Genomic DNA, 26517 nt, shown 5'->3' on the forward strand with positions numbered 1-26517 from the left:
AGGACCCTAAAGGCTGAGATACAGAGAGTAATTCGGATTGGCAGTGTCTTTTTTTATGTTTTTTTTTCTTTTTTTATTTATTTCACACACTTTGACCCCGCATAAGGTCTTGCAAAGACCTTTGGTGGGCATTTAAACATGTAAATGCGTTAGTGCAATTTCCCCTGAACGAGGGGTTGCTATATTATGCCCAATTAGAGGAAATAATAATAATAATCTTTACTTTTATATAGCGCCAACATATTCCGCAGCGCTTTACAGACATTATCATCGCTGTCCCCAATGGGGCTCACAATCTAAATTCCCTATCAGTATGTCTTTGGAAAGTGGGAGGAAACCGGAGAACCCGGAGGAAACCCACGCAAACACTGAGAGAACATACAAACTTCTTCCAGATGTTGTCCTTGGTGGGATTTGAACCCAGGACTCCAAATTCAGCTTCAGCTACATAGCAGAGCTGATTTGGTGTAAGGAGAGCAGGAGCTGCTGAGTCCTAGGAGAACCAGAGATCACATGATCACTGGGTACAGAGAAGGAAGCACTGTTAGTGCTCCCTATACCGTATTCAGTGCTATTTATACAGCAATCAGGAGGGTAGATAAGATAATAAAACCTCTCTCACTTCTCTATGGGAAGCACGGCTGTGTCTAACAATCAGCTCCCCAAAACCGAGGTTGCACAATTTTGTGCAAGTAGTTTACTCTGCACTGACATTTTAAAATGTCAGTGCAAAGTAAAGTGTGGCCCACCAGAAAGTTTAGTGTCCAAACTGAAAAAGGTTAAAAGGGAATTTTCCTTATTATTTATATGCATATATTCGAAATTGAAAATCATTTTGGCAATTGAGTTTTCAAAGTTCTTTGTTTCCGGCACATTCTAATTTGATGTAGTCTGTGGTCAAAAATCAGCAGAGAGGAGCTCGGAAAGAAGAATTGATGCCGTTTTGAAGGCAAAGGCTTTGTCACAACAAATATTGATGTGATTTAGATAAAAACCCATTATACATCTATATAAAACCATCACTTTTCAGAAAAATTTCAAAACCTACGTAAGGGAGAAAAGGCCAGGGGTCGAGCCCTAAAATTCCAGGATATAACGTTCCTACCTGGGATGATATCATTGATGTGCAGGAGGAGGGTGCTTTCCACACTTGCAAAGCTACACAGCTGGATTCCATTATATCGGCCATCCCAGTTTCCAATAGGATTGTCCTATGCGGAAGAAAAGAATCATTTCTAATCCCATGTGTCTCAACAGTGTTGAAAACGGTCATGTAAAAGTATAACGAAGGGCGAGAGAAAGACCACCTTCCTGCTAGAGTCTCATCTGCAGCTCGCAGTCCGTGTATGTGGCGGCAGGCTGCCTACATTCCCACTACCAGATGGTTTTAAGCAAGAACGTTTCAAAACTGCTCATTTTAGGTGAACCACATTTCCGTCACACCACCCAGAATAAACAATTCTACTGGGAAATGTGAGGAAAGTGACAAGGGAGCTATATTTTCTAGACAAACTGGGCGACTGAAATAGCTCAAAGCAGCAACAGTATCACCAAACCTCACAAACAGGCAGTTATAAAAAAAAATTAAAAAAAAAACAATAAAAGCAAAAACAAATTTACAGCTTAAAGGGAATCAGTCAGCAGGATTTTGTTATGTAATTTGAAAGCAGCATGATATAGGGACGCAGACCCCGATTCCAGCGATGTATCACTTACTGGGCTGCTTGCTGTTGTTTTGCTACAATCAGAGCTTTCTGTGCTACAGATCTACCAGAACTCTAATGCTGAGCTGTGTATAACCCTGCCCACACCACTGATTGGCCACTTTCTGTCAATATACAGGTGTACACAGAAGGCGGCCAATCAGTGGTGGAGGCGGGGTTATACAGAGGAGATGACTAGGAGGCACCAGAGCCCTAGTCCTGTAGTGATAATCTCCTGCTCTTCAAATGCTGATTGTATTGAAATAGCAGCACACAGCCCAGTGATACATTGCCGGAATCAGAGTTTCATCCCCTACACCATGCTGCTCTCAGATTACATAGCATGGATGCTGCTCTCAGATTACAAAACCTGCCAACAGATTCTCTTTAAATCAAATCAAGGCCCATGGATGTCATAAAGGAGCTTCCACAATATATATATATATATATATATATATATATATATATATATATATATATATATATATATATATATATATATATATATATATATATATATATATATATACACACTAGATTGTGGCCCGATTCTAACGCATCGGGTATTCTAGAATATGCATGTTCCCGTAGTATATGGACAATGATGATTCCAGAATTCGCGGCAGACTGTGCCCGTCGCTGATTGATCGAGGCAACCTTTATGACATCATCGTCGCCATGCCAACCATTATGACATCATCGTCGCTGTGCCCGTTGCTGATTGGTCGAGGCCTGGCGGCCTCGACCAATCAGAGACGCGGGATGTCTACGTCCTTTATGGCATCATCGTCGCTGTGCCCGTCGCTGATTGGTCGAGGCCTGGCGGCCTCGACCAATCAGAGACGCTGGATTTCCAGGACAGACAGACAGACGGAAAAACCCTTAGACAATTTTATATCTATATATAACTAGATGGCAGCCCGATTCTAAAGAATCGGAAGTCTAGAATCCATATATACTTTATTTATTCAAATGTAAGAATAATACAATTAATAAATAATAGTAAGAAAGAACAAAAAATGGCTGCACTCACCAGCTCTTGACAATTCTTGTTATTTAAGGTACAGTTACACAGGATCCATGAACATGCTTATGAGGGGAGGGATGAAAGACATCAGACGACAACTTTGCGTGTTGTGGGCAGTGTCAGGTAGTAGGAAAATACGTACGCTACTCACCTGGTAGCAGTGTTTTTTCAGGAGCCATGACAGCACAACGAGAGAGGGGATCCGCCCTTCAGGGACAGGAAACCTCAGACATAAAAAGGGCGGCACCTCACTCCCCCGCCAGTTGGTTTACAGAGTACGAAAGGACCTTCTAGGTTAGTAGCACATAGACAATATTAATATATGGTACAATTCACCCAGTGACTAAACTTAGGAATTAACTAAAGGAAGTGTTGAACCCATAAACAAAGAGGGTAGGGAATATAAGGGTGCTGTCATGGCTCCTGAAAAAACACTGCTACCAGGTGAGTAGCGTACGTATTTATTCAGTCGCCATGACAGCACAACGAGAGACTTTCAGAGAAGTGAATAAAGTGACTAGGGAGGGATAACCGCCTCCAGCACCCTTCTCCCAAACGTGAGGTCGGAGGAGCCACCTAGATCTAACCTATAGTGTTTAAGAAAGGTGGATGGAGAAGACCATGTGGCCGCCTTACAGATGTCTTCAATCGACACTTCTGCCCTCTCAGCCCAAGATGTGGCTACCGCACGAGTGGAGTGTGCCTTTATGCCTTCTGGAATTTCCACGCCACCTGCAGTATAAGCAAGAAATATGGCCTCCCTAATCCATCTGGCTAGCGTATTCTTTGATACCCTAAGCCCCTTCCTAACTCCCTGGTAGGATAAAAATAAGGAATGATCTTTTTTCCAGGCGTCTGTTACTGCAATATATCTGAGAAGGCATCTACGCACGTCCAAACAATGAAATCTCTGTTCTTTATTGTTAGAGGGATTAGGACAAAATGAAGGCAAGATTACCTCCTGGGACCTATGAAATTTTGACGCGACCTTTGGAAGATAAAGAGGGTCAGGCCTCATCACCACTCTATCTTCCGTAATTTGCATATACGGACGCTGCCTGGACAATGCATGCAGATCACTAACCCTTCTTGCCGATGTGAGGGCAACTAAGAGGGCTGTTTTGACAGACAGAATCTTGATCGGGACAGAGTCAATGGGCTCGAACGGAGCTTGTGTTAGAGCCGAGAGCACAAGATTTAGGTCCCATGGAACTATTCTCTGTTTAATAACCGGCCTGGATCTGGTGACCGCTTTGAAAAACCTTGTTATCCAGTGATTACTAGCTATGTTGGAATTATATAGTGCCCCTAGAGCCGAAACCTGAACTCTAAGGGTGCTGGTGGCTAAGCCTAAATCTAGGCCCTTCTGTAGAAATTCTAGGATCTGAGCAATATTAGGTTTCTGATCGATCTGTGCTCCTGAGCTTGATAGGAACTTCCTCCATATCCTAACATAAATGCTAGTCGTGGAGGCTTTCCTACTCTTAAGCAGCGTATTTATAAGGTTCTGAGAGAATCCCTTTTTTTTTCAGAAGTGACCTCTCAAGTTCCACGCTGTCAGATGTAAGTTGGCTACTCGTGGATGCAAAACTGGACCCTGGGAGAGGAGGTCTGGAATTTCTGGGAGAATCCATGGTTGGGAAATGGACATGCTTCTTAACCATGGGAACCAAGACCTTCTGGGCCAGAATGGAGCTATTAATATAACTCGGGCTTTGTCTTCCCGAATCTTCCTCAGAACTAAAGGAATTAGATTCAGAGGGGGAAACGCATAGGCGAGACTGAAGTTCCAGGAGATCAGAAGAGCGTCGATTGCGTACGGGTTGTCTCTTGGGTCTAGGGAACAGAATTGATGGAGCTTCTTGTTTCCTCGACTGGCAAACAGATCTATTTCTGGACATCCCCACAACCGTACGATCTGATTGAAGACAGCCGGTTTTAGAGACCAATCCCCTTGTTTGAGCTCGTTGCGGCTTAAGTAATCGGCCATGGTATTTAGTTTCCCCTTTATATGAAGGGCCGTAAGGGAGAGTAGGTGATTTTCGGCCATCTGAAAAATACGATTTGTAACGTTCATTAATGACGTAGACCGTGTGCCTCCTTGGCGGTTCACATAAGCAACTGTCACCTGGTTGTCCGAGAGTATTCTAACATGTCTACCCTGTAGAGGTACAAGAAACCTATCCAAGGCGCGTTCCACCGCCATCAATTCTTTCAGATTGGAAGACGAGTCCTGCTCAGATCGGGACCATAGACCCTGAACGTAATTATTTTCCCAATGTGCTCCCCACCCCGTGGGACTAGCATCAGTTGTTATTACTCGTGATATATGATATGTCCAAGGTACCCCTTTACGCAGATTAGGGATGTGTGTCCACCACCTTAGTGAAACCGTGGCCTCTACGGATAGAGAGAATTTCTTATCTAGGTTGGCGCCTAGTCGCCGAAAATTACGTAGAACATCCCACTGAAGAGACCTAGAGTGAAACTGTGCCCACATCACCGCCGGAAAACAAGAAGTAAGTGACCCCAAAAGAGACATAGCACTTCTTAAGGAGACTACGGGATTTTTAATTGCTCTAGAGGCCAGCCGGTGGATAGCATCAACTTTTGAGTCTGGCAGGCGACATTCCTGCTGAGCTGAATCTACAATAAGACCAAAAAACTGCTGTGCTGTGGAGGGTTGAAGACGCGATTTTTTAAGATTGACAATCCAACCTAAGTTACGAAGTGCTACCATCACTTTCTCTAACTGCTCTTTACAGTGTAACTCTGAATGCCCCACGATCAGTAAGTCATCCAAGTAAGGAATTATCAGTATGTTTTGCTCATGAAGGTGTGCCATAACCTCTACCATAACCTTAGTAAAGACCCGGGGTGCGACTGCAACACCAAAGGGGAGTGCCTGATATTGGAAGTGCTCCACTGTGCCGGCAAGAGAAATCGCCACCCTGAGAAAACGCTGGTGATCTGCATGTATCGGAACATGGTAATAGGCGTCTTTTAGATCTAAGACCACCATGAAGCACTTGTGAAAAAGAAGCTTTATTGCCGTTTTCACAGATTCCATTTTGAAGGATGGGATTAGCAAGAATTCATTCAGGCCTCTCAGATTAATAATGGTACGGTATGACCCATCTGGCTTCTTTACCAAGAATAACGGGGAATAGAACCCCCTACCTCGCTCTTCCGTGGGTACCCGAATAAGAACCCCCTTTTGTCTGAGATCCCGAACTTCTGACTCCAACGCCAACTGTTCTGCAGGAGAAGAACGGATAGGAGTTAGTTTAAATTTGTCCTGAGGGATCTGATGAAACTGGAACTTTAATCCCTCTTTAATGATACTGAGTATCCATGGACTGTTGGTGATCCTCAACCAGGCTGGGTAGAAAGCTAAAAGCCTACCGCCCACCTGGACCGCTAGTCATTGAGTTTTCTTCGAGTCCCGAGGGGTGTTAAACATATACCCCCTACCTCTTCTTCTGCTGCTGCTGTAATATTTGGATGAATCTCTATTTGGTTCTCTATCAGATCTGCGGCGATAAGACCATCCCCTGCTGTAGTCACGCCTATAAAAAGGTTTTCTTAATAGAGGGAACCGCTTCTTAGAGTCGCCCGCCTTCTCAAGCAGCTCATCAAGTACCGGACCGAACAGATGAACTCCTTCACAGGGGATGCCGCATAGCCTTGACCTAGCTTGTAAATCACCTGGCCAACATTTAATCCAAAGTGCTCTGCGGGCTGCGTTGGATAAGGCTGAAGATCTTGCGGCCAGCCTGACCGAATCCGCTGATGCATCCGAAAGGAAGGCTGCAGCATCTTGGATCATGGGCATAGATGATAGGATTTCACTTCTAGGCACTTTATCCTTAAGTTGATCTTCCAGGTGGCCTAGCCACACCATCAAGGACCGAGCTGTGCAAGTAGCCGCCACTGCCGGTCTCAGGGATCCCGCAGAAGTCTCCCAAGCTCCTTTAAGGAACACATCAGCCTTTCTATCGAGCGGGTCCTTTAAGTTACCTAAATCTTCAAATGGAAGAGAAGAGTTTTTGCATGCTTTGGCCACTGCTGCGTCTAACTTCGGGACTTTGTCCCAAGAAGCTGAAGCTTCTTCCCCGAACGGGTATCTTCTCTTAAATGCTGGCGGAAGTGACCCCTTTCTTTCGGGCTTCTTCCACTCCTTCATAATCAGAGACTTGATTTTCTCCACCACAGGAAAAACCCTTCGGGATTTACGGTCTATGCCCCTGAACATAATGTCCTGAATGGAGCATTCTGGCTGAGTCTCTTCAATCCCCATGGTGTTGTTGACAGCTTTCACCAGATGATTAATCCTATCTAATGATAGACATGTTCGGCTAGACTCTACGTCCTCTGAAGATGAAGATGATGGATGAGAATCCGAGCTCACAATATCGGAATCCATCTCTGATACAGGGGATGAACCTAGTATTCTCTTCTTGGATTGTTTCTTATGAGAACTGGATTTTAAGGAGTCCCTGATCTCCTGTCTGACCATGTCCCTAAGGGTAGACGTCAGGTCAGGGGCCTCCTCTTCGATTAAGTGCTGTATGCAGGATCTGCACAGCTTCTTTTTATGCCCATCTGGGAGAGGCTCTGTACAAACGGCACACTCCCTATGTTTAGCTTTGGAAGCACATTTTTTCCCCTAAATAAGGAGAGAGGGAATACAAGGAGGGACACCAATCAGAAAGTGTACTTTCACGTAGCTCACTTACCCATCCTTGAAGTAAACGGTACCGTGATCGGGGGGTCCTCTTTGGCCGGAGAATTCCTACGGCCCGAGGATTTGGTGGGCCTCTGAGCAGCTTTAGCTCCACCAGCACGACTACTGCCACTGGAACGCCGCTGGGAGCTTCTCTGAGACTTTCCTGTTTGTGGCTGCTCCAAAGGCTGCTGCTGTTCACCGCACAGCTGCGGAGTTCCCTCCGGTGACTCCATTAGGAAATGGACAGGAACCAGGATGGGCATCTGTGCAGCTCTTAAATACATCCCCCTGGGTACCACCCCCGGATGGGGGTCAGCAGGGCTTCCTCCAGGTGTCAACGATCGGTATTAACTACCGATAGGCTCTGGCCACTGCACGCCGTGCCCCACGCTGAGCGCCGAACTCCCTGCGGCCAGTATCCTCCCCCTGCCCCTGGGCGCCGCCATTAGCCGGCGAAAGAACGCTACCGCGCATGCGCGGCCGCGCCACCGCCCGGCGCCGCTCGTTGCGTCATCCGGACACGCCCCTTCCGGTCACAGCTGCGGCGCCGAGGGCAGACGCGCCGAACAGAGGACGGCAGCGTCCTCCGGCCAAGACGGACCACCAAGGCAGGAGTGGACAGACCCCAGAGGCCACGTAGACACGGCGGCGTATACTCACAAGGTAATGTGACACCTAGAAGCTAACCCCTTGGGGTTGCTTCCTCCTGCTCTCACCGACACTAACAGTCCCCCTGCCGTGTGGTGCTACCGGCCTCCTGACTAGGCCGAGGCAGGGGACCCCCCCTGTCAGGAGTGGGAAGACTTCTTTCTTCAACCTTCTTCAAAAAAGGTCTGCCTGAAGAGGTTCCACTGTCAGGGACAGGAAACCAACTGGCGGGGGAGTGAGGTGCCGCCCTTTTTATGTCTGAGGTTTCCTGTCCCTGAAGGGCGGATCCCCTCTCTCGTTGTGCTGTCATGGCGACTGAATAAATAGCCAGTTAATAATAGGCAATAGTTCTTTGCAGGAATGCAGATATTAATAAATAGGCAGTTTATATTGCAGAGAAATTGCTGGGCAATAATGGACAATGTCCTTATGTGGCAAATAATAGAGCAATATACCCAATGTGGCAAAGAAGAGGTTAATAAACGGCAGTCTCTCAGTATAACAGTCAGTGAATAATAGGCAGTATATGGAGAAAACACCAAACAAAAGTTCAAAATTGGTGTGAAAATGTCACTGAACCACTTCACAACTAAATATATATAGTTTTGGTAAATGGTATTATCATTTTTTTGACGAAATTCGTCAGGAGCTTGAAGAGCAACGTCACTGGGCCCGCCTCCACGCAGTAGAAACTTGCTGTGAGGTAAAAATTCAAAAATCACACCAAAATGGCGGGCGGAGTGTGTCACAGTACGGCACGTTTCTGATTGGTCGCTCGCAGCAGGCGGCAACCAATCAGACACTGGACACTGTTGACGTCACTTATCTCCGGACATTAGCTCCGGACATTAGCTCCGGACATTAGCTCCGGACAGGAAGTTGGCACAAATTGCAGGAAGTAGTATTCTAGGCAATTATATATTATATTGTCTAAGGGTTTTTCCGTCTGTCTGTCTGTCTTGTCTGTCTGTCCTGGAAATCCCGCCTCTCTGATTGGTCGAGGCCGCCAGGCCTCGACCAATCAGCGACGGGCACAGCGACGATGATGTCATAATGGTTGCCATGGCGACGATGATGTCATAAAGGTTGCCTCGACCAATCAGCGACGGGCACAGTCTGCCGCAAATTCTGGAATTATCATTGTCCATATACTACGGGGACATGCATATTCTAGAATACCCGATGCGTTAGAATCGGGCCACAATCTATATATATAATTGTCTAAGGGTTTTTCCGTCTGTCTGTCTGTCTGTCCTGGAAATCCCGGCTCTCTGATTGGTCGAGGCCACCAGGCCTCGACCAATCAGAGACCGGCACAGCATCGACGTAGAACTCCCGCGTCTCTGATTGGTCGAGGCCGCCAGGCCTCGACCAATCAGCAACGGGCACAGCGACGATGATGTCATAAAGGACGTAGACATCTCACGTTTCTGATTCAGCGACGGGCACAGTATCGACGTAGATGTCATAATGGTTGCCATGGCGACGATGATGTCATAAAGGTTGCCTCGACCAATCAGCGACGGGCACAGTCTGCCGCAAATTCTGGAATTATCATTGTCCATATACTACGGGGACATGCATATTCTAGAATACCCGATGCGTTAGAATCGGGCCACAAATATATATATATATATATATATATTAGTGGATATATATATATATATATATATATATATATATATATATATATATATATATATATATATATATATATATATATATATACAGTTAGGGCCAGAAATATTTGGACAGTGACACAAGTTTTGTTATTTTAGCTGTTTACAAAAACATGTTCAGAAATACAATTATATATATAATATGGGCTGAAAGTGCACACTCCCAGCTGCAATATGATAGTTTCCACATCCAAATCGGAGAAAGGGTTTAGGAATCATAGCTCTGTAATGCATAGCGTCCTCTTTTTCAAGGGACCAAAAGTAATTGGACAATGGATTCTAAGGGCTGCAATTAACTCTGAAGGCGTCTCCCTCGTTAACCTGTAATCAATGAAGTAGTTAAAAGGTCAGGGGTGGATTCCAGGTGTGTGGTTTTGCATTTGGAAGCTGTTGCTGTGAGCAGACAACATGCGGTCAAAGGAACTCTCAATTGAGGTGAAGCAGAACATCCTGAGGCTGAAAAAAAAGAAAAAATCCATCAGAGAGATAGCAGACATGCTTGGAGTAGCAAAATCAACAGTTGGGTACATTCTGAGAAAAAAGGAATTGACTGGTGAGCTTGGGAACTCAAAAAGGCCTGGGCGTCCACGGATGACAACAGTGGTGGATGATCGCCGCATACTTAATTTGGTGAAGAAGAACCCGTTCACAACATCAACTGAAGTCCAGAACACTCTCAGTGAAGTAGGTGTATCTGTCTCTAAGTCAACAGTAAAGAGAAGACTCCATGACAGTAAATACAAAGGGTTCACATCTAGATGCAAACCATTCATCAATACCAAAAATAGACAGGCCAGAGTTAAATTTGCAGAAAAACACCTCAAGAAGCCAGCTCAGTTCTGGAAAAGTATTCTATGGACAGATGAGACAAAGATCAACCTGTACCAGAATGATGGGAAGAAAAAAGTTTGGAGAAGAAAGGGAACGGCACATGATCCAAGGCACACCACATCCTCTGTAAAACATGGTGGAGGCAACGTGATGGCATGGGCATGCATGGCTTTCAATGGCACTGGGTCACTTGTGTTTATTGATGACATAAGAGCAGACAAGAGTAGCCGGATGAATTCTGAAGTGTACCGGGATATACTTTCAGCCCAGATTCAGCCAAATGCTGCAAAGTTGATTGGACGGCGCTTCATAGTACAGATGGACAATGACCCCAAGCATACAGCCAAAGCTACCCAGGAGTTCATGAGTGCCAAAAAGTGGAACATTCTGCAATGCCCAAGTCAATCTCCAGATCTAAACCCAATTGAGCATGCATTTCACTTGCTCAAATCCAGACTTAAGACGGAAAGACCCACAAACAAGCAAGACCTGAAGGCTGCGGCTGTAAAGGCCTGGCAAAGCATTAAGAAGGAGGAAACCCAGCGTTTGGTGATGTCCATGGGTTCCAGACTTAAGGCAGTGATTGCCTCCAAAGGATTTGCAACAAAATATTGAAAATAAAAATATTTTGTTTGGGTTATGTTTATTTGTCCAATTACTTTTGACCTCCTAAAATGTGGAGTGTTTGTAAAGAAATGTGTACAATTCCTACATTTTCTATCAGATATTTTTGTTCAACCCTTCAAATTAAACGTTACAATCTGCACTTGAATTCTGTTGTAGAGGTTTCATTTCAAATCCAATGTGGTGGCATGCAGAGCCCAAATCGCGAAAATTGTGTCACTGTCCAAATATTTCTGGCCCTAACTGTATATATATATATATATATATTTCTGGCCCCTTCGAAATACTGATGAAACCAAGAATATATAAACAAATTTGGCACTCGTAGCAAAGGGAGTTGTAGCCAAGTTGCATTTTGGGGAAATTTTTGTTTTGAATTTTTTTTTTTTCTTTCTTTTACACCATTTTTTTCAATAGGAGAAACATGGTATACAAACACGGCATGAGATCGGTGGATGAAATGCTTGATTTCGACAGCAAAAATAAAAATAATGAGGACCCATTGCCATTTGGAACAAGTCCGTTAAGCTCACTTACCATATCTACTCCAACAAAGTACCCAAGGCTTTCTTTCCCTGGTAACACGTCGCAGAATATCACCGTTCCAAATTCCATCCCTTCTCCGATTTTCAGAGACACCCGGGAGTTGATCTCCAGTGGAGGGATTTCGGTAGGGTTGGTGTCGACCGGAGATGCATAGTCACTTTCTAGTTCATCATCGTCTTCCTCACACAGTTCTAGTTTGTCGAGAGCCACAAATACGCCGCATTCGTCATCACAGCGGAATAATTGCTTTCCCTGGTACGATCCTTCTGTAAATCCCTGACCTCGGCCATCCTCCTGATCGGTGAAAAAAGGAAGATGCATGAGAGTGACACACTGAACATTGCTATGTCTACAGCACCTTCATGCTTCATCTTCAGGGGAGTTGCACAATTTGGTACAGCGCCCCCTTCTGTAAAAGTACATTGGACACAGGTTCACTTTAAGGGGCACCTGCCACCACACCGGACATGTCCGTTTTAGTAAATGCTTGAATTCCCCATGAAATAACAATCCTGGAGCACCGCTTCGTACCAGTCAGCATTGTGCCGTTCCTCTATTATCCCTCCTGGATATGAATACATTACCTACAGAGTTACTGTTCCCCTAGTAGGAGGGGTGTGTCCAAACGCAGGCGGATGTCATCACCTCTGATTGGACAGTATCAGACTATGAAGGGACACACCCACAAAGTAGGTGGAACAACAAAGGAACGGCACAAAGCTGACTGGTAAGAAGAGGTGCTTCAGGATGGTCATTTCACAACCATTACTAGCAATCATTAACCCCTTCACACATCCCGATTTCGCAGTATATCACAGTAAGGGTGTGCTCATGTATGAAGAGTACTCAAGAGCTGAGCCCGCACTTTTTAATTAGGCAAATGCCAATGTCAATCACTGAGAGAGGCATTTAAATATCATGATCGGCAGTGCGTGCGCTCACCAGTGCTTCACAGGAGACTGCGATTTACACTACACTGCGTGCAGAGTTATTGGGCAAGTTGTATTTTAGAGGATTGTTTTTATTATTGATCAACAACTATGTTCTCAATCAACCTAAAAGACTCAAATATCAAAGCTTAATATTTCTGGAAGTTGGAGTGGTTTTTTTTTTTTTAGATTTAGCTATCTTAGGAGGATATCTGTTTGTGCAGGTAACTATTACTGTGCAGAATTATTAAGCAACTTAATAAAAAACAAATATATTCCCATCTCACTTGTTTATTTTCACCAGGTAAACCAATATCACTGCACAAAATTTAGAAATAAACATTTCCGACATACAAAAACAAGACCCCAAAAAATTAGTGCCCAATATAGCTTCCTTTCCTTATGATGACACTCAGCAGCCTCCATCCATAGATTCTGTCAGTTGCTTGATCTGTTTATGACCAACATTGTGTGCAGCAGCCACCACAGCCTCCAGACACTGCTCCGAGAGGTGGACTGTTTTCCCTCCCTGTAGATCTCACATTTTATGAGGGACCACGGGTTCTCTATGGGGTTCAGATAAGGTGAACAAGGGGGCCATGTCATTATTTTTTCATTTTTGAGACCTTTACTGGCCAGCCACGCTGTGGAGTAGTTGGAGGCATCTGATGGAGCATTGTCCTGCATGAAAATCATGTTTTTCTTGAACTATACCGACTTCTTCCTGTAGCACTGCTTGAAGAAGTTGTCTTCCAGAAACTGGCAGTAGGTCTGGGAGTTGAGCTTCACTCCATCCTCAACCCGAGAAGGTCCCACAAGTTCATCTTTGATGATACCAGCCCATACCAGTACCCCACCCCCACCTTGCTGGCATCTGAGTCGTAGTGGAGCTCTCTGCCCTTTACTGATCCAGCCTCTGGCCCATCAAGAGTCACTCTCATTTCATCAGTCCATAAAACCTTTGAAAAGTCAGTCTTAAGATATTTCTTGGCCCAGTCTTGACGTTTTATCTTATGTTTCTTCTACAAAGGTGGTCGTTTTTCAGCCTACCTTACCTTGGCCATGTCCCTGAGTATCGCACACCTTGTGCTTTTTGTTATTTCAGAGCTGCAACGTTACTGGAGTATGGCAAAACTGGTGGCAAATGGCAGCTTCACGCTTGATTTTCCTCAATTCATGGGCAGTTATTTTGCGCCTTTTTTGCCCAACACGCTTCTTGCGACCCTGTTGGCTATTTACCATGAATCCCTTGATTGTACGGTGATCACGCTTCAAAAGTTTGGCAATTTCAAGACTGCTGCATCCCTCTGCAAGACATCTCACAATTTTGGACTTTTCAGAGCCCGTCAAATCTCTCTTCTGACCCATTTTGCCAAAGGAAAGGAAGTTGCCTAATAATTAAGCACACCTTATATAGGGTGTTGATGTCATTAGACAACACCCCTCCTCATTACAGAGATGCACATCACCGGATTTACTTAATTGGTAGTTGGCTCTCAAGCCTGAACAGCTTGGAGTAGGACAACATGTATAAAAAGTATCATGTGATCAAAATACAACTCGCCTAATTATTCTGCACACAGTGTACATACTGGCATAAGTCAAGTTTAAATCCCTTAGTGGTAGTAAAAAAATAAAGCAAAAAATATAAATGCTTTAAAAACTAAATATAAAAGTTTAAAGCAGCCTCTATTTTGCAGTATTACAATCAAGAAATAAAAAAAAAAAAAAAAGATAAACACAATTGGGATCACCATTGTCTATAGAAGTCCGGGTAATCAAAATATAAAATCATTAAACCCCTTCGCCCCGAACCGATTTTCACGTTCTTGACCAGGCCAAATTTTACTATTCTGACATGTGAAAATAACTCTGGAACACTTTAACGAAATCAAGTGATTCTGAGCCTGTATTTTTGTAACACTTTATACTTTATGTTAGTGGTAAATTTAGGTCGAAATGTTATTTTTATTTGTGAAAATAACAGAATTTTGGCCAGGAGTACACCAATGCCCCATAAGTGGAGGAAAACTACTGTTTGGGCGCACGGTAGGGCTCAGAAACTAAGTAGCACCGTTTAACTTTTGGAGTACAAAATTGGCTTGAATAGATAGATGTCATGTTGCGTTTGCAGAGCCCATGATGTGCCTGAACAGTGAAGATCCGCACTAGTGACCCCATTTTGAAAACTATATCCTTCAAGGAACTTATCTAGAGGTGTAGTGAGTACTTTGAAACAACCGATGCGTCAAAGAATTTTATAACATTGAGCAGTGAAAATTTTAAAAAGTAATTTTTTCCCACAAAAATGTTGCTTCAGTTCCAAACTTTTACCTTTTCACAAGGTTAACAGGAGAAAATGGACCATGCATCTTGTTGAATTTCTCCTAAGTACATCAATACCACATATGTGGAGGAAAACTACTGCTTGGGCGCACGGCAGAGCTTGGAAAGGAAGGAACACCAATTGAATTATGGAGTACAATTTTGGCTGGAACAGATAGCAGATGACATGTCACATTTCAAGAGCCCCTGACATGCCAAAATAGCACAAACCCTCCCAGAATTGGTATTGCTGAAACGGTACTGACAGGAAGAATTATATCGTCAAGTTATTTTACTGCACAATGAACACCATAAAATCTAACCTCAAAAAAAACAATGATGGAATTGCAGGATTTTTTTTTCAGAATTTCACCACATTTGCTATTTGTTTCCCCCATTTTTCACTATATTATAAAGTAAAATTACAACTTGTCCTACATAAAAAAAAATCAAACTCCATATACGGATACCAACCGTTTTCGTATGTAGGGACGCGCCCCACCAACAGCAGAAATCACATTGCTCCATTGTCAATTTATCTCTTAAATAATCCCTATGACGGTGCTGATAATTTTTTTATAAGCAAATATTGCTTTTTTTATTGTAGATGAAATCCAAGACTTACCAATAATTCCACACCAAAGAAAATCCCAGTGACAGATCTTTCTGTCAGCAATGGTCCCCTATACCGCACCACGCCAGGGTAGTGGCCATCTCCCGGCCTCAGGAAGACCCTGACGGCGGACCCGGTCTCGATCTGCAAGGCTCTGGACAGTCTGGCTTTATTTCTGTATAGACTGTAGCGCTCCTCGCAGTTTGTGATGGCCAGAAGAAGCTCCGTCAGCTTCTCTGTAATCTCAATAACGTCTTTCTCGTCCACAAAGACGAGGGTGTGGGTCTGATCCAAGATCTTCAAGGCGATCTGCAACTTTTTGCTCTTGGATGGGATGCTCCTGCTGTGGGCACACCGCTCCTGGACAAACTGCCCGATGCTCCCCCGAGGAACCTTGATCTGTTTTTGGGTCTGTTTGTCCAGTAAACTGCACTCCTGGATGAGGAGGTAAAAAATCCGTTCTTCCCAATAGGAAGAGCTGCTTTTGTCTTGACCCCAGAGATTGGAACTCATTGTGACGAGGCAGCAGTCAATGAGTTAAGAGGTCCCTTGGCTTAGATGATCCTATATGTCCAATACTGTGATTTTGCCAATACCATAATCCAAGAAGATGAATGAGTGGCCAGTCTAAGGAGCAAAAAATGAGAAAGTCCTCCATGAATGGAAATGGATTAATCGCTTACATATCATCCTACCAGTCTGTCTGCACCGGATATGGACACAGGAATACAAAAAATTAAGCTTTTAATCGTAATATTTTTTACATTTTTCATGTACTGGCGTGTAGCACTAGCAATTAATAATTAGTCATATGAGACATACTGTGACATGTAACAGTTTGGGCACCCCTGGTCAAAATTACTGTCATTGTGAACAGTTAAGCAAGTTGTAGATGAAATGATCTCTATAAGGCCTACAGTGAAAGATGTCACATTTCTTTTGTATTTTCAGCAAAAGTATTATATATACACTTTCATCTTTTACGTTTTAAAAATTACAAAAGGAAAATGGGCCGATGCAAAAGTTTGGCCACCCTCTATGGTTAGTACCTAGTAGCACCCCCTTTTGCAAGTATCACAGCTTGTAAACGCTTAGTAGCCAGCCTAGTCTTTGAACTTATTTCAGGGATTTTCATCCATTCTTCCTCGGAAAATTCTTTCAGTTCTGTGAGATTCCTGGGTCGTCTTGCATCCTTTGCTTTTTTGAGGTTTAGCCACAATTTTCAATGATGTTCAGATCAGGAGACTGTGAGGGCCATTGTAAAACCTTCAACTTTCACCTTTTGAGGTCGTCCATTATGGATTTTGATGTGTGTTTAGGATCATTATCCATTTGTGGAAGCCATCCTCTTTTCAACTTTAGCTTTTTTTACAGATCGTGTTCTGTTTGCATAATGAATTTGTTGAAATTTCATTGAACTTATTCTTCTCTCTATTCATGAAATGTTTCCTGTGCTACTGGCTTCAACACAACCCCAAACCATGATTGATCCACCCAATGCTTAATGATTGGCAATATGTTAATTCTCTACAATTCTGGGCCCTATTTCTCCACATATAACATTGATCATTGTGGCAAAAGAGTTCTATTTTAGCTTCATCAGTCCACAGGACTTGTTTCCAAAATGCATCAGGCTGGTTTAGATGTTCTTTTGCATGCTTCTGATGCTGAAATTTATGGTGAGGACACAGAAGAAGTTTTCTTCTAATTACTTTTCCATGAAGGCCATATTTCTGCAGGTGTCTCTGAACAGTAAAACAATGTACCACAACTCCAGAGTTTGCGAAATCTTCCTGAAATAATTTTGCATTCAAGCACGGTTTCTGATTTGACTCTTTAACAATCCTGCAAGCAGATCTCACTGTGTACTTTTGCTTGGTCTTCCAGACCTTATCTTGACCTCCACTGTTTCTGCCATTTGCCGTTTCTTATCTACGTACATTTCGAACTGAGGGAAGGTCATTTTGAAAACGCTTTGCCATCTTCTTATATTCTCCTGCTCTGCGGGCCTCCACTGTTTTCAGAGTGCTAGGCAGCTGCTTAGAAGAACCCATGGCTGCTGTTTTTTGGCACAAGGTAAAAGTTTTTATAAAGCTGAGTTTTTATAAAGCTGGGAAATTTGCATATTCTGGCCTTTACTGATGATGACGGTGAACAAGCCATAACCTTAACTGCTAACGAAGGTCTTAAACCTTGGTCAAAGCAATCTGAGCACACAGATCTCTAAGTGTGTCAAAACTTTTGCATTGGCCCATTTTCCTTCTTGTAATCTTTAAAATTAAAATTAAGACCACAGTTATATATTTTTATGCCTGAAATAGAAAGGAAATGTGTCATCGTTCTCTTTAGACCTTTTAGAGATCATTTAATCTTCAACTTACCTAACTGTTCACAATAAAAGTAGTTTTGATCAGGGGTGCCCAAACTTTTACATTCGACTGTATAGTGGTCTGGGAAAGCCGCTCCCATCACATCTATAGAAGAGGTAGTGCACATATGTGACCACTGCTCCCACGTTTATAGAAGAGGTAGTGCACGTGACCACTGCTCCCATCACGTCTATAGAAGAGGTAGTGCACGTGACCACTGCTCCCATCACGTCTATAGAAGAGGTAGTGCACATGTGACCACTGCTCCCATCACGTCTACAGAAGAGGTAGTGCACATGTGACCACTGCTCCCATCACATCTACAGAAAAGGTAGTGCACATGTGACCACTGCTCCCTTCATGTCTACATAAGAGGTAGTGCACATGTGACCACTGCTCCCATCATGTCTACAGAAGAGGTAGTGCACATGTGACCACTGCTCCCATCATGTCTACAGAAGAGGTAGTGCACATGTGACCACTGCTCCCATCACATCTACAGAAGAGGTAGTGCACATGTGACCACTGCTCTCTTCATGTCTACAGAAGAGGTAGTGCACATGTGACCACTGCTCCCATCATGTCTACAGAAGAGGTAGTGCACATGTGACCACTGCTCCCATCACGTCTACAGAAGAGGTAGTGCACATGTGACCACTGCTCCCATCACATCTACAGAAGAGGTAGTGCACGTGACCACTGCTCCCTTCATGTCTACAGAAGAGGTAGTGCACATGTGACCACTGCTCCCATCACGTCTACAGAAGAGGTAGTGCACATGTGACCACTGCTCCCATCACATCTACAGAAAAGGTAGTGCACATGTGACCACTGCTCCCTTCATGTCTACATAAGAGGTAGTGCACATGTGACCACTGCTCCCATCATGTCTACAGAAGAGGTAGTGCACATGTGACCACTGCTCCCATCATGTCTACAGAAGAGGTAGTGCACATGTGACCACTGCTCCCATCACATCTACAGAAGAGGTAGTGCACATGTGACCACTGCTCCCATCACATCTACAGAAGAGGTAGTGCACGTGACCACTGCTCCCATCACGTCTACAGAAGAGGTAGTGCACATGTGACCACTGCTCCCTTCATGTCTACAGAAGAGGTAGTGCACATGTGACCACTGCTCCCATCACGTCTACAGAAGAGGTAGTGCACATGTGTGACCACCGCTCCATCACTTCTATAAAAGAGGTAGTGCACATGTGACCACCGCTCCATCATTTCTATAGAAGAGGTAGTGCACACGTGTGACCACCGCTCCCATCACGTCAATAGAAGAGGTAGTGCACATGTGAACACTGCTCCATCACTTCTATAGACACCTCTCGTGTCTCCCCTTTTCCCCATAGTTTGTAAGCTTGCGAGCAGGGCCCTCACTCCTCCTGGTATCTGTTTTGAACTGTATTTCTGTTATGCTGTAATGTCTATTGTCTGTACAAGTCCCCTCTATAATTTGTAAAGCGCTGCGGAATATGTTGGCGCTATATAAATAAAATTATTATTATTATTATTATTATTATAGAAGAGGTAGTGCACACGTGTGACCACAGCTACAACATTTCTATAGAAGAGGAATAGCACGTGACCTCCGCTCCATCACATCTATAAAACAGGTAGTGCACATGTGACCGCCGCACCCATTAATTTTATAGAGGAGGTAGTGCATACGTGTGACCACAACTCCATCACTTCTGCAGAAGAGGTAGTGCACGTGACCACCGCTCCATCACTTCTATGGGTCTAGAACAGAAGTCGTTCTAATGTGTGATAGCAGGTCCTATAAGAGGAGAAGCAGTCGCCCCTGCAATGATGGACAATTTACAACATATTACTTTTTTTTGCCTTGTGGGGGGCGGGGGGGGGGATTTTATTTAAAGGGGCATGTCACCCGAAATAAAACATTTTTTGGCTGCTGATCCATTGAATATTAAACACATGTTAAACTGAATAATACATTATTTAAAAAGCAGAATCCATTGTGACCTAACGTTCAATCCTTCCAGCACTGCTGCAGCCACAAGCACAATGTGCACGGAGGCATAGACGGACCTGACGGCAGCGTGTGCGACACTTGTCATACCATTGCATCTGCTGAGTGCACACGACGCTGCAGACGCCTCCTCCGGCTCAACCACGGATCATTTTCACAGCTATAAATAATAGAAAAAATATATTATTACTATTAATAAACATGGAGAAACCTCTAATAACAAAATTTGATAATTTAACAGAAAACCGGAAATAAATGCAAAAAATAAGAAAATTAAGACAAAAAAAGAAAAATAATTCTGGAAAATATTTTGCTTTGTTCTTAATGTAAAAAAAAAAGAAAAAAAATCAAGTAAAACTACCGTAATTCCAGGAGAGAGCCAAGTAAAATTCCTTTAATCCGACATTCCTGGTCACTAATGGGTGCATTATTATATATTCAGTAATGTACACCATTGAAGGGCGCAGCAGTGCCAGATAACAGGAGAGGCAATGGAACTCTAGAATTCCTTGTGATCTACGTCCCGCACTGGATCTCGGCCACCATTGTCTTATCCCGGACATGTAGGATCAGAAATGAATATGAGCAGGATTAATCAGTGATAGCGATGGTGGTAATACAGGTCTCCGCGCTCCGGTGGATGTCTGCCGGAGCAGGGCATCAAAAAAGAGGGCGTCACGGCACCGGACCACTTATTGTATGGGAATCCCACCATACTGTACTTCTCAATGTGAGCCAATGTCGCCTTCAGAGACAGTAACCATGCCCACCTTTAAAGTAGCGGTGTACTTCATAAAAGCAACCGTGCTACCCCCATAACGGCAACTGTGCCCCCAATAAAAGCAATGGTGCCCCCATAAGACTGAAGGTCACCCCCATAACAAGTACTTTTCTCCCCATCAGTAATGACACATAATCGCTTCCTCCGTGCTTCTGCACAGGTTGATGTGTATAATGCATTGCAGGGGATTTCCAGCTCTGCCAGTCAGGCCCGGAGGCCGCGCCGCCATCTCTCTGCACACAACACTTCATGTATTAGGGGAAATTCTGCAGTCACTTTTCATTAAAAACCTTTCCTCCAGCAGCTTCTATGTATTAGGTCTGTATTCAGTGCACCCCGACAACACCAGCGCTACCAGTGCACCCCGACAACACCAGCGCTACCAGTGCACCCCGACAACACCAGCGCTACCAGTGCACCCCGACAACACCAGCGCTACCAGTGCACCCCGACAACACCAGCGCTACCAGTGCACCCCGACAACACCAGCGCTACCAGTGCACCCCGACAACACCAGCGCTACCAGTGCACCCCGACAACACCACCGCTACCAGTGCACCCCGACAACACCAGCGCTACCAGTGCACCCCGACAACACCACCGCTACCAGTGCACCCCGACAACACCAGCGCTAACAGTGCACCCCGACACCACCAGCGCTACCAGTGCACCCCGACAACACCAGCGCTAACAGTGCACCCCGACAACACCAGCGCTAACAGTGCACCCCGACAACACCAGCGCTACCAGTGCACCCCGACAACACCACCGCTACCAGTACACCCCGACAACACCACCGCTACCAGTACACCCCGACAACACCACCGCTACCAGTACACCCCGACAACACCACCGCTACCAGTACACCCCGACAACACCACCGCTACCAGTGCACCCCGACAACACCACCGCTACCAGTGCACCCCGACAACACCACGGCTATCAGTGCACCCCAACAACACCACCGCTATCAGTGCACCCCGACAACACCACCGCTACCAGTGCACCCCGACAACACCACGGCTACCAGTACACCCCGACAACACCACGGCTACCAGTACACCCCGACAACACCACGGCTACCAGTACACCCCGACAACACCAGCGCTACCAGTGCACCCCGACAACACCACCGCTACCAGTGCACCTCGACTACACCACCGCTACCAGTGCACCCCGACAACACCACCGCTACCAGTGCACCCCGACAACACCACAGCTACAAGTACACCCCTACAAAACCACAGCTCCCAGTACACCCTGACAAAAGCACAGCTCCCAGTGTACCCCGACAAAAGCACAGCTACCAGTACACCCTGACAAAAGCACAGCTCCTAGTACACCCAGAGAAAACCACAGGTACCAGTGCACCCCTACAAAACCACAGCTCCCAGTACACCCTGACAAAAGCACAGCTCCTAGTACACCCAGAGAAAACCACAGGTACCAGTACACCCCTACAAAACCACAGCTCCCAGTACACCCTGACAAAAGCACAGCTCCTAGTACACCCAGAGAAAACCACAGGTACCAGTGCTCCTGGACAAAACAGCTACCAGTGCACCCCTACAAAACCAAAGCTACCAGTGCACCCCTACAAAACCACAGCTCCCAGTACACCCCTACAAAACCACGGCTACCAGTGCTCCTGGACAAAACCACGGCTACCAGTACAAGCTGACAAAATCACAGCTCCCAGTACAAGCCGATAAAACCACAGCTCCCAGTGCATAACATGAAAGTAGGGTTGATAACAGAACTTTCATTACAAAACATCACTGTTTGGCCTCATTCACACATCAGTATTTGCCAAAACCACGAGTGTCTCCAACACACAGAACACGTGTCAAGCTTTCATTCACAGTTTTTCGCTGTAAGTTCCTCTCCTGACTGTGGTCTACACTGATGCAAAAATACTCTGTGTGAATAAGGCCTTACTCTAATTAGTTGTTACAAAAATGAGTACACCCCACATCAAAAACTACTACACCCAGTATTTTGCATGAGCTCCATGATTTTTAAGGACAGCATCAAGTCTTCTAGGCATGGAATGAACAAGTTGATGACATATTGCAACATCTTTTTCATTTCTTGAAGGACCTCTTATAGAGCCTGGAGAGCGATGACAACTTGTCTCTTTAGAGGTCCCGATAGGTGTACGATTGAGGTCAGATCAGGAGACACATGGCCACTGAATCACTTTCATCCGGTTCTTCAGAAATGCAACAGATGTGTGTTTTTGATCATTGTTGGTGGGTTCTTCCCTTTCTGTGAAATCATGGTACCATCAATGACATGTAGCTCCTTGAGACCAGCAGCCCCATGAAAGGACACTGCCACCACCATGTTTCACTGCAGATACCATGCATTTAGTAAAATGTATGATGCCTACAGTGAGACATGATGGTAGCAGTGTCCTTACATGGTGTTGTATGAGCTTGTGGTCTCGGGGAGCTACGTTTCATTAATGGCATCATGAATTCACAGGTGTACTGCTCTAAATTGAAAGAGAAGATGCCGCCATCACTCCGTGCTCTTGGTAGACTTGCACTTTTCCTTCATGGAAATGATCCAAAACACACATCTAACACCATTATTGAAATTCTGAGGAAGAACAGGATGAAAGTGATTCAGTGGCCGTGTGTCTCCTGATCTGACCTCAATCGTACAAATATGGGGAACTCTGAAGAGACAAGTTGTCATCACTCGCCATCCAGCCTCTATAAGTGGTCATGCTTGAAGAATGGAAAAAGATGTTGCAAACTGTTCATTCCATGCATAGAAGACTGTGCTGTCCTTAATCATAGATGACAAATAAAACACTAGATGATGTAGTAGTTTTTACTCAGGGTGTACTAATTTTTGCATCAACTAATTTGAGTAAAGCTGAAGATTTTATAATGAAAGTTACAGGTTAGAAAATATTCTAGAAAAGTCAGTCTTCTCACAATGGGGGAAATTCTTCTTCTTCGATACAGTGAGATACTGTAGTAATTAAAATCTTACTTTTCAAAGGGGGTGTACTTATTTACGCTGAGCACTGTAAGGATATATAAATATATAAGGTATAGGGGACACCAGGGTCATGTGACAGATCAGTGTCTATGACACACAAATCAGTGGTGACAGCCCCGACCCCTTGTCCGGTCCCTCCGGTCCCGCACTCACCCCCTTGTCCGGTCCCGCACTCACCCCCTTGTCCGGTCCCGCACTCACCCCCTTGTCCGGTCCCTCCGGTCCCGCACTCACCCCCTTGTCAAGTCCCTCACTCACCCCCTTGTCCGGTCCCTCCGGTCCCGCACTCACCCCCTTGTCAAGTCCCGCACTCACCCCCTTGTCCGGTCCCTCCGGTCCCGCACTCACCCCCTTGTCCGGTCCCTCCGGTCCCGCACTCACCCCCTTGTCCGGTCCCTCCCTCACCCCCTTGTCAAGTCCCTCACTCACCCCCTTGTCCGGTCCCTCCGGTCCCGCACTCACCCCCTTGTCCGGTCCCTCCGGTCCCGCACTCACCCCCTTGTCCGGTCCCTCCCTCACCCCCTTGTCAAGTCCCTCACTCACCCCCTTGTCCGGTCCCTCCGGTCCCGCACTCACCCCCTTGTCCGGTCCCTCCGGTCCCGCACTCACCCCCTTGTCCGGTCCCTCCGGTCCCGCACTCACCCCCTTGTCCGGTCCCGCACTCACCCCCTTGTCCGGTCCCGAACTCACCCCCTTGTCCGGTCCCGAACTCACCCCCTTGTCCGGTCCCTCCAGTCCCGCACTCACCCCCTTGTCCGGTCCCGCACTCACCCCCCTTGTCCGGTCCCTCCAGTCCTGCACTCACCCCCTTGTCCGGTCCCGCACTCACCCCCTTGTCCTGTCCCTCTGGTCCCGCACTCACCCCCTTGTCCTGTCCCTCTGGTCCCGCACTCACCCCCTTGTCCTGTCCCTCTGGTTCTGCACTCACCCCCTTGTCCTGTCCCCCCGGTCCCGCACTTCCCCCCGTCTCCTGTCCCCCCGGTCCCGCACTTCCCCCTGTCTCCTGTCCCCCCCGGTCCCGCACTCACCCCCGTCTCCTGTCCCCCCGGTGTCGCACTCACCCCCGTCTCCTGTCCTCCGGTCCCGCACTTCCCCCCGGTCCCGCACTTCCCCCGGTGTCGCACTCACCCCCGTCTCCTGTCCCCCCGGTCCCGCACTCACCCCCGTCTCCTGTCCCCCCGGTGTCGCACTCACCCCCGTCTCCTGTCCCCCCGGTCCCGCACTTCCCCGTCTCCTGTCCCCCCGGTCCCGCACTTCCCCCTGTCTCCTGTCCCCCCGGTCCCGCACTTCCCCCTGTCTCCTGTCCCCCCGGTCCCGCACTTCCCCCTGTCTCCTGTCCCCCCCGGTCCCGCACTCACCCCCGTCTCCTGTCCCCCCAGTCCCGCACTTCCCCCTGTCTCCTGTCCCCCCGGTCCCGCACTTCCCCCTGTCTCCTGTCCCCCCGGTCCCGCACTTCCCCCTGTCTCCTGTCCCCCCCGGTCCCGCACTCACCCCCGTCTCCTGTCCCCCCGGTCCCGCACTTCCCCCTGTCTCCTGTCCCCCCGTCCCGCACTTCCCCCTGTCTCCTGTCCCCCCGGTCCCGCACTTCCCCCTGTCTCCTGTCCCCCCGGTGTCGCACTCACCCCCGTCTCCTGTCCCCCCGGTCCCGCACTTCCCCCTGTCTCCTGTCCCCCCCGGTCCCGCACTCACCCCCGTCTCCTGTCCCCCCGGTGTCGCACTCACCCCCGTCTCCTGTCCCCCCGGTCCCGCACTTCCCCCCGTCTCCTGTCCCCCCGGTCCCGCACTTCCCCCTGTCTCCTGTCCCCCCGGTCCCGCACTTCCCCCTGTCTCCTGTCCCCCCGGTGTCGCACTCACCCCCGTCTCCTGTCCCCCCGGTCCCGCACTTCCCCCTGTCTCCTGTCCCCCCCGGTCCCGCACTCACCCCCGTCTCCTGTCCCCCCGGTGTCGCACTCACCCCTGTCTCCTGTCCCCCCGGTCCCGCACTTCCCCCCGTCTCCTGTCCCCCCGGTCCCGCACTTCCCCCTGTCTCCTGTCCCCCCCGGTCCCGCACTCACCCCCGTCTCCTGTCCCCCCGGTCTTGCACTCCCCTCTGTCCCGGCAGCTCCGCTCCTCAGTAACGGCCGGGGGAGGACATCAGGCTGCAGCTTCTTCCTGCATTACATGAGGCGGAGCACACGGGCGGGATGAGGGGCCGGCGGAGGAGGAGGAAGCCTCCCGGACACATGGAGGAGGGAGCGGGTGCCGTGATCTCCGGGCTCCGATGTTTACACTGCAGGCGGCCGCCGACGATCGCCGTCACCCGATCGTCGTAGAACCCAGCTCATAGGAAGCTGAAGGACCTTCGGTGACGTCATGACCATATGATTGATCACATGACCAGATAGGAGGTGTAACGGGGGTGTATACTATTATGTTTACTTGCGCATTAGCCGTGTAGGGGTCAGTGCTGAGGTCAGACATGGCTGTGTGTCACAGAGAGCCGGTGTAATAGTGTTTCTGGGTTATCTATAGAGGAAAATCGGGTTGCTCACAGCAGCCAATCACATTTCATCTTTCATTTTCTAAAGGCACTCTAAAAATGAGAGCTGTGCTGTGATTGGTTACTATGGGCGGCAGTTTTTCAGACTTTGCATTGAAACAGCGTCAGTTTGTTCTCCATTCTGCCTCCACCTTCAATTCTGCCTCCACCTT

At 46.8% G+C, this 26517-nt stretch overlaps 1 protein-coding gene across 6 annotated transcripts in view; it reads right to left on the bottom strand.

Moving 5' to 3' along the window:
• The window catches only part of CYLD (CYLD lysine 63 deubiquitinase), a 58619-nt gene extending 32447 nt beyond the window's left edge, over positions 1–26172 (bottom strand). The window contains exons 1-5 of one of the 6 annotated variants that reach the window (XM_069738464.1): positions 25881–26172; positions 20121–20190; positions 15667–16281; positions 11779–12081; positions 1106–1211 (exon numbers count right to left, since the gene is read on the bottom strand). In XM_069738464.1, coding sequence (XP_069594565.1) covers positions 1106–1211; positions 11779–12081; positions 15667–16167 — 910 coding nt within the window. In that variant the 5' untranslated portion in view covers positions 16168–16281; positions 20121–20190; positions 25881–26172. Of the gene's footprint in view, positions 1–1105; positions 1212–11778; positions 12082–15666; positions 16282–20089; positions 20191–20391; positions 20580–24854; positions 24878–25880 lie in introns of those variants that run through there. The other 5 variants (XM_069738466.1, XM_069738461.1, XM_069738463.1 and 2 more) reach the window with 5 other exon arrangements.
• Between the last annotated feature and the right edge of the window lie 345 nt (positions 26173–26517).

This window comes from Ranitomeya imitator, chromosome 9 (genome assembly GCF_032444005.1).
Source record: "Ranitomeya imitator isolate aRanImi1 chromosome 9, aRanImi1.pri, whole genome shotgun sequence".
NCBI classification, from domain to species: Eukaryota; Metazoa; Chordata; class Amphibia; order Anura; family Dendrobatidae; genus Ranitomeya; species Ranitomeya imitator.